The sequence below is a fragment of the Scardinius erythrophthalmus genome (genome assembly GCF_964197995.2).
Source record: "Scardinius erythrophthalmus genome assembly, chromosome: 18".
NCBI lineage: Eukaryota > Metazoa > Chordata > Actinopteri > Cypriniformes > Leuciscidae > Scardinius > Scardinius erythrophthalmus.
In genome coordinates, this window is record NC_138238.1 from 1,535,809 (window position 1) to 1,545,059 (window position 9,251).

General features: G+C 34.9%; 2 protein-coding genes across 4 annotated transcripts in view; one reads left to right on the forward strand and one right to left on the reverse strand.

The window, feature by feature from the left end:
• Window positions 1–6,807, reverse strand: anapc16 (anaphase promoting complex subunit 16). Its single transcript, XM_081393631.1, has 4 exons — window positions 6,732–6,807; window positions 5,929–6,077; window positions 2,693–2,767; window positions 1–1,372 (listed from the first exon to the last, which is right to left on the reverse strand). Exons 2-4 carry the CDS (start codon window positions 6,068–6,070, stop codon window positions 1,263–1,265), a joined length of 327 nt encoding a protein of 108 aa, XP_081249757.1. The 5' UTR covers window positions 6,071–6,077; window positions 6,732–6,807; the 3' UTR covers window positions 1–1,262.
• Window positions 6,808–6,916: 109 nt separating this feature from the next.
• Window positions 6,917–9,251, forward strand: part of ascc1 (activating signal cointegrator 1 complex subunit 1) — a 14,585-nt gene continuing 12,250 nt past the window's right edge. The window contains exons 1-4 of one of the 3 annotated variants that reach the window (XM_081393632.1): window positions 6,993–7,055; window positions 7,417–7,472; window positions 8,010–8,146; window positions 8,225–8,324. In XM_081393632.1, the coding sequence (XP_081249758.1) occupies window positions 7,429–7,472; window positions 8,010–8,146; window positions 8,225–8,324 (281 nt within the window). In that variant the 5' untranslated portion in view covers window positions 6,993–7,055; window positions 7,417–7,428. The other 2 variants (XM_081393634.1, XM_081393633.1) reach the window with 2 other exon arrangements.

The following is a 9,251-nucleotide window of genomic DNA, read 5'->3' on the forward strand; positions in this document are numbered from 1 at the left end:
CACCAGCAATCATTTTAATAGTCAATTTCATTTAAAAATGTATACCCAACAGGTATGAAATGTCAGAAAGAGAAAAACACTGTTAATGAGAAGACGAGCTGCAGCTTAGTGGATAGGCTACATATTTAGCCTATTTATTATTCAGAATGCACAGTTGGAAAGAAAATATATTTATAGGAACATTTCAGCAGGCTCAAGATAATTAATACAGAGATCATTATTCATTGTTTTAATCAATTGGCATCCATAAAACATAGTGATAATCTGCATTCTCATGTATGTTGTGCGCTTAACGTTCTAACCGGAAGTAGTCCGTTCAGTTCAATAACAGAATAATTCATCTATTATGAAACTAATTCAACTCAGCTGTAAAGCAGCTCTAAAACGACAATAGTGTCGTTATTCAGATCAATTCAGTTCAATGTTGATTAATTTCAGTGCAACTACAGTAGGAGCCAAAAGTGTTTGTTTTTTTACGACACTGCATCGAATAAACTATCAAAATACGAGGGAAATATTTTATAAACATTTTAAATATGAGGGAAGAACAAAATACTAAACTTGGTTATGGTATTTATCAAATTTTTTTTGACAAACAAAAAACTATGCATGAAGCAAAAGCTGACAGGAAAAAGCAAACATTGACTACAATATAATCATTTTTTTGCATTTGTTCATACATAATTTCTTATTATAGACAGTTATGTTGCATAATTTGGCATGTTTAATTTCGTTATTATCACAAATAAAACAATCGACTCTAATCACAATTACACAATATGACTATAAAATCCTTAACACATTTTTAATAATATTAAGATGTCATTTTCAAAGCACAATGTGAAAAGTGGCATATAAATAAACTTGAGTTTTTTTTTCTTTAAAATAACAATGCATTGATAAATTGTGCTCAGACAGACCAAGAACACGCATTAAGAAAGTTAATGTTATTTCATGTTAAACTGTGTAAAGATTTGAATGCATCCTTCAAAATAACTCATGCAACATTATTGATTGTGCCTAAAAAAGATTTTTATTGTTCATGTATTCTGTTATTTTAAGGTATTACTAAGGCTTTATTCGAAACACAATGCATATTTACACACATGATCACAAAAACTCTAAAAATGTGCAAAATGATATATAAACCTAGAGTACATGTAACATTCATAACTCTTGCTTCAGTTCATTGGAGACGAGGGAAAGCAGGCGAATGGAGATGTTTACACGCAGAGAATCTGATCCATCAGTCCTGAATGCAGTTATGAGGTCGTGAACCCCAGGAGCTGCTCGATGGGTTTATATTTCCACTCGTCCGCCTCCAACTGCTCCACCAGCCCTGCCAGACGCTCCATCCGGGAAACCTGCTGATCTGAGATCAGAGACCGGCGTCAGAAACCGGACTCCACAACAGCAACCGTCTGTCAATCTCGTTTCTCATTCAACAGTCAGCTTTATTTCTATCGCAGTTCATTATCAAATATGAGACTGAGACTAATTCAGCTCTAGAGACAACAATCATTATTTAGCTTAATTCAGTTCAGTGTTGATTCAGTTCAGTTCAATAACAGTGTCTATGTTGCGAAATTCATCAATTATGAAACTAATTTGATTAAGTTATAAAGCAGCTCTACAGAAGACAATAGTGTCGTTATTCAGTGAGTCGGTTCAATTGATTCAATTCAGTTCAAAAATCAATTAATTTCAAAATTGTACAGTTCAGTGTTGATTCAGTTCAGTAACAGAATCCATTTTGCAAAATTCATCAATTATTAAACTAATTCGATCCAGAAAGCATCTCTAAAAAGACAATATTGTCATTATTCAGCTCAATTCAGTTCAGTGTTGATTCAGTTCAGTTCAATAACAGTGTCGATGTTGCAAAATTAATCAATTATGAAACTAATTTGATTCAGTTATGAGACTACTCTAAAAAGACAACAGTGTAGTTATTCAGATCAATTCAATTCAGTTTAATAACAACGTAGATGTTGCACAATTCATAAATGATGACACTAATTTGATTCAGTAATAAAGCAGCTCTACAGAAGACAATAGTGTCGTTATTCAGCGAGAGTCAGTTCATTGTTGATGTACAGTTCAGTTCAGTAACAGAATCAATGTTGCAAAATTCATCAATTATGAAACGAATTTGATTCAGCTGTAAAGCAGCTCTAAAAAGACAATAGTGTCGTTATTCAGATCAGTTCAGTTCAGTGTTGATTCAGTTTAGTTCAATAGCAGTCTAGATGTTGCAAAATTTATCAATAATGAAACTAATTTGACTCGGCTTTAAAAAGTGAATTGAATTCACAAGTGATCTTGGCACTAAATCAAAAAGATTCAAGGACAAACTAGTCTTACAAGTTAGTCATCATTTTTTTTTTCTTCAAGACGGCTCATAATTCTTTTAAGCCAGTTACGTAAAAAGGTGGATTGGTCTAATATAAATCCGAACAGTAAGACTGTTAAGCCCTAACTAAGGCCCTGTTTCGATCGGATCATAAGTAGATGTTAAATACAGGTGTAAACGGGGTCTAGAACATTTTGAGCTTGTAGTGTAACTGGAATGTGTCTCCCTCGTCTACTTTTGATCCGATCGACCGAGACGCATCTTAAGACCAGGTGTAAACAGGGCCTCACGCATTTCAGTCTGGGACCAGCTTAAACTGAGTATACGTGAGTTACTTACCATGTTTAACCTGCTTCAGAGTGGATGCAACCTGATAGCTGAACACAGACTCACACAGAAACCTATCAGATCCATCTGTGGGAAAAAGGCAAATGCATGCAGTCGATCAGCATTGTGAAAAACATGTGACAAACATGCAAACACATACAAAGAGGCTGTAGATCACAGAGCCACAATGTTCTGAGCAACTGCACCTTGAGCTCATTAACTAACCGGCGGGAATTACCCCTCAGAACGAACCCTGTCCTGACCCAGAAACAAAAGAAGGACCTTAAAGGGAAAGTTCATGATTTACTCACCCTCAAGCCATCCTCGGTGTATATGACATCATAAAGGCCTTCTTAAGTGAAGTACGCTACTCCTACATCTACGTCACACATCGTCAAGTGTTACTCTAGTGGCGTAAGTCGACATGCGTACGGTCGTCTGCCGGAAGATAGTTATTTTACTGTATAAAGTTTTAAATATTAATATTTTTCTTACACAAACGCATGGATTCACTTAAGAAGGACTTTATTAACCCGCCAGAGCCTGTGGAGCACTTTTATGATGAATAGATGCACTTTTATGATGAATAGATGCACTTTTATTGTGGATAGATGCACTTTTATGATGGATTGATGCACTTTTATGATGGATAGATGCACTTTTATGATGGATAGATGCACTTTTATGATGGACAGATGCACTTTTATGATGGATAGATGCACTTTTATGATGGACAGATGCACTTTTATGATGATAGATGCACTTTTATGATGGATAGATGCACTTTTATGATGGACAGATGCACTTTTATGATGGATAGATGCACTTTTATTGTGGATAGATGCACTTTTATGATGGATAGATGCACTTTTATGATGGACAGATGCACTTTTATGATGGATAGATGCACTTTTATGATGGACAGATGCACTTTTATGATGGACAGATGCACTTTTATGATGGATAGATGCACTTTTATGATGGACAGATGCACTTTTATGATGGACAGATGCACTTTTATGATGGATAGATGCACTTTTATTGTGGATAGATGCACTTTTATGATGGATAGATGCACTTTTATGATGGATAGATGCACTTTTATTGTGGATAGATGCACTTTTATGATGGACAGATGCACTTTTATGATGGATAGATGCACTTTTATGATGGACAGATGCACTTTTATGATGATAGATGCACTTTTATGATGGATAGATGCACTTTTATGATGGACAGATGCACTTTTATGATGGATAGATGCACTTTTATGATGGACAGATGCACTTTTATGATGGATAGATGCACTTTTATGATGGACAGATGCACTTTTATGATGATAGATGCACTTTTATGATGGATAGATGCACTTTTATGATGATAGATGCACTTTTATGATGGATAGATGCACTTTTATGATGGACAGATGCACTTTTATGATGGACAGATGCACTTTTATGATGATAGATGCACTTTTATGATGGATAGATGCACTTTTATGATGGATAGATGCACTTTTATGATGGACAGATGCACTTTTATGATGGATAGATGCACTTTTATTGTGGATAGATGCACTTTTATGATGGATAGATGCACTTTTATGATGGACAGATGCACTTTTATGATGGATAGATGCACTTTTATGATGGACAGATGCACTTTTATGATGGACAGATGCACTTTTATGATGGATAGATGCACTTTTATGATGGATAGATGCACTTTTATGATGGATAGATGCACTTTTATTGTGGATAGATGCACTTTTATGATGGACAGATGCACTTTTATGATGGATAGATGCACTTTTATTGTGGATAGATGCACTTTTATGATGGATAGATGCACTTTTATGATGGACAGATGCACTTTTATGATGGATAGATGCACTTTTATGATGGACAGATGCACTTTTATGATGGACAGATGCACTTTTATGATGGATAGATGCACTTTTATGATGGATAGATGCACTTTTATGATGGACAGATGCACTTTTATGATGGATAGATGCACTTTTATTGTGGATAGATGCACTTTTATGATGGATAGATGCACTTTTATGATGGATAGATGCACTTTTATTGTGGATAGATGCACTTTTATGATGGATAGATGCACTTTTATGATGGACAGATGCACTTTTATCATGGATAGATGCACTTTTATGATGGATAGATGCACTTTTATTGTGGATAGATGCACTTTTATGATGGATTGATGCACTTTTATGATGGATAGATGCACTTTTATGATGGATAGATGCACTTTTATGATGGACAGATGCACTTTTATGATGGATAGATGCACTTTTATGATGGACAGATGCACTTTTATGATGATAGATGCACTTTTATGATGGATAGATGCACTTTTATGATGGACAGATGCACTTTTATGATGGATAGATGCACTTTTATTGTGGATAGATGCACTTTTATGATGGATAGATGCACTTTTATGATGGACAGATGCACTTTTATGATGGATAGATGCACTTTTATGATGGACAGATGCACTTTTATGATGGACAGATGCACTTTTATGATGGATAGATGCACTTTTATGATGGATAGATGCACTTTTATGATGGACAGATGCACTTTTATGATGGATAGATGCACTTTTATTGTGGATAGATGCACTTTTATGATGGATAGATGCACTTTTATGATGATAGATGCACTTTTATTGTGGATAGATGCACTTTTATGATGGATAGATGCACTTTTATGATGGACAGATGCACTTTTATCATGGATAGATGCACTTTTATGATGGATAGATGCACTTTTATGATGGATAGATGCAGTTTTATGATGGATTGATGCACTTTTATGATGGATAGATGCACTTTTATGATGGATAGATGCACTTTTATGATGGATAGATGCACTTTTATCGTGGATAGATACTCTTTTATGATGGATAGATGCACTTTGATGGACTTCAAAAAATATCCTGCCATTCACTGTCATTATAAAGCTTGGAAGAGGCAGGACCTTTTTTCATATCCGTCTGAGAGAAGAATGTCACATACATCTAGGATGACTTGAGGGTGAGTAAATCATGGGTTAATTTTCATTTTTGGGTGAACTATCCCTTTAACTGGATGTTTTGTTACGGTACAAATCTTTCCAGAGCAGTTTATATAACAGGCTTATGTTGCAACCGGATGTGCCATTTGTTTTGAACTTAAATGGTGCAAAACAAAAGAGAAATAAATAGAGAAACGGAGCACAAACCTTCCATCATCTCTCCAGCTCCTTTCGGGTAGGTGTACAGGACTTTCCTGGGTGGGATAAGCTCAGAAGCGCTGAAACCGGAGCCGGTCACGGAGCTGCCACTGACCCCGCCAGCCGAGGACGAGGACGAAGATGCTGCCATTCACAACCTGGACAAGATCACACATTAACACACCACAAACACCAGTTACATGCACTACAACGTGCCTTCCATAGCTCTATATGACCTTTACAATACATACATTAACGCAGTTTATTTATGCAAAGGTCGAATATATATTATAATCTGCTTCTTTCTATATACTCATAAAAAATATACCCGTGTTTATATACTTGTTCTCTGAGAGTAGCCACTGTAAATTTCGTTGTATTGTGTACAATGTCAATAAAGCATCTTACTTACTTAAAACTAATATAGAAATGGGTTTGTGAAATAAGAAAACATTTCTTTAGTTCATTCAAGATGGGCGTTAGCACTACTAACGTTACTATAGATAATCCCTATATAGTGTGTTATATATATATATATATAGAGAGAGAGAGAGAGAGAGAGAGAGAGAGAGAGAAACAAGCACAGAATACATTTAATTATACAAATTGTCTTTAACTTTGACCTAAAAATACATTAATAAAATGTTAAAATGTAATAAAATTGACATTTTAAACTCATACATAACAGACAACACAGCGCCATTATCACTATTCCACGTTTCATCACCGTTTCAAGAGCAATCGATACAAGAATAAATCAAAATTAGGTTAAATAAAGTGTTAAAATCGTGTTCTATTTTTATGATTACAACCTGTGTCACCCAAAGCTCCGCCGCTGTTGTTATTTCTTTCTTCCGTTGGTTTGTTTACGTCAGTTTGAGTTTGACGCTGATCGGATGTTGGCGCGCCCCCTAACGTCGTGGCGTAATGGGGCAAATGTGATGTGATGTTCATTTGTATGTTATTTTTTTATACATTGGACACTATTATTAATATTACATAATGTTTTTTAATTAATTTTCAATTAAAAAATAGACAATAAATTGTAAATCTTTTCTCTCAGCAGAGGACGTGACGCAAAAGCGGAAGTGAGCGCGAAGGCGTTCGGTTTTCATGTAAACAGACACATCTCAAAGGTAGAAAGATTAATCATTTAATAATTAATAATCATACATTCAAGCGAGAATAGGTTCTATGTTGTTCTTTAATGAGTTATTTCACCCTCGTTTGTGGTTTATTATTGTTGTAGCAAAGTTCACTTAGTCAGATGAAGATGCCAACAGAAACGGTATTATAGACAATTAAATGTCACCAGTGTTTAGAAGACATTATTTTAACAGTGTAAAACATCTTTGTGCTGAATTTCAATATATTTTCAGAGGATTTCAATAACAGACATGCTTCCCTAAAAGCCAAAGTTTTTGTTTAGTAATTTGTACTGCAACTATAAAAAAGTGTTGTTCATATTAATAATGAGAAATCTGTCATTATTTGTAGATGTTTTAGTGGATGATTAGCAAAGGAATTAAGAAAAACGAAAGGGAAATTATTTTGTAAGTATCTCAGAAGAAGAAAAATTGTTTTCTCAATAAAGTCTCATAAAATTCATGCATAATTTTACCTCACTAATATTGAGCTGTCAAATGGTATGATGAGTTGTGGAATTTATTTATTTTGTTTTAAATACTTAAAATCCAGTGTTTTGTTTGATATTTTTTATCAACGTGTAATTTAATTTAAAAAAATGAATGAACAATTAACATAGCACACCTGCAAGTAATTTATAGGTGCGTATGACAAAGGTAATTATCAAAACCTAATGCAATAAACTAGAAAAGGAAATCCCACACACTATCCAAATAACTTTTAAAAGTTATCAAAATGTATTATTCATCAGGTCATGGGATCGAAACGTTGCTAAATAAACTTTTATCACCTTTGCAAGTTGGGATAATGTACAGGATTTTTTTCTCTAGTTTATTTAAATTAATAAAAACTAACAATGTAGTGAAATCTCATCTGATAACTGATGCCACATTAAGCTCATGTAAACGAACCGTGACGTCACCCTCCTCTTCCTCATCCCGCAGTGTGTGTGTGTGTGATCGTGATATGGAGATCTTACGGCCAGCTCTCATTAACATCCACGGGAGAATTTACAGGAAAAATGCCGTTCAGGAGGAATCTTATGAAGAGGAAGAGGATGATTATTCATATTCAGAAGCAGGTATGTGCTTTTTAAAGTGAGTATTGGTCAGTTTAACACAGTCAGTTTCACATCATCTGATGTTATTCTCCTCCACAGACGCTGAGCAGTGCCTGGACGAGCCGTGCGACGCTCACGACATACAGCAGACGGAGAAAGGCTTCCGCTGTGCCATAGACGTGCCGAGTGTCCTTTACAAGTCAGTGTACAGTATATACAGTGCTATGCATAAGTTTAGACACCCATGCTAAAGTTGACTAAAAAGAGGAATAAAAAATCATCTTTTGGAAATTGAACTTAATGCCTTAATTTAAAAAATGAGGAAAAATCCAACCTTTAAGGACACCAATTTTCTTTGTGAATGAATAATGTATCGTAAATAAATAAATCTCTAGGTATGGTGAAGGCTATGTGATGATGTGGGGCTATTTTAATCCCAAAGGCCAAGGGAACTTTATCAGGATGCATAGTATCCTGGATCCACGAAGTAACTGGCCTTTAAAAATAAAAATCTGCCTGCCTCTATGGGAATTTAACATAGGGGTGTCCTCACTTATGCACCCTGTATTTTAAGGAAGAACATTTATTTATTTACGATACATTATTCATTCACAAAGAAAATTGGTGTCCTTAAAGGTTGGATTTTTCCTAATTTTTTAAATTAAGGCATTAAGTTCAATTTCCAAAAGATGATTTTTTATTCCTCTTTTTAGTCAACTTTAGCATGGGTGTCTAAACTTATGCATAGCACTGTATATATATACAGTACTGTGCAAATGTCTTAGGCATGTTAATACCCCCCCCCAAAAAATGGTTTTAAGTCAGTTATTTCTATCTTTTGCTGTAGTGTGTCAGTAGGAAATATCAGTTTACATTTCCAAACATTCTTTTTGCCATTAATTGTAATAATCCAGTGAGATTTGTGTCTGCACAAGGAGTCTGACAACAGCCGGTCTGATCTGATCTCACCATCATCGAGTCCGTCTGGGATTACATGAAGAACAGAACAGAAGAAACTGAGACAGACTAAATCCAGAATTATGGATTATTAACATGCCTAAGACTTTTGCATAGTACTGTGTGTTCTAGATCAATCTTTTGCTGCGTTTAGAGTCAGACTGCTTGT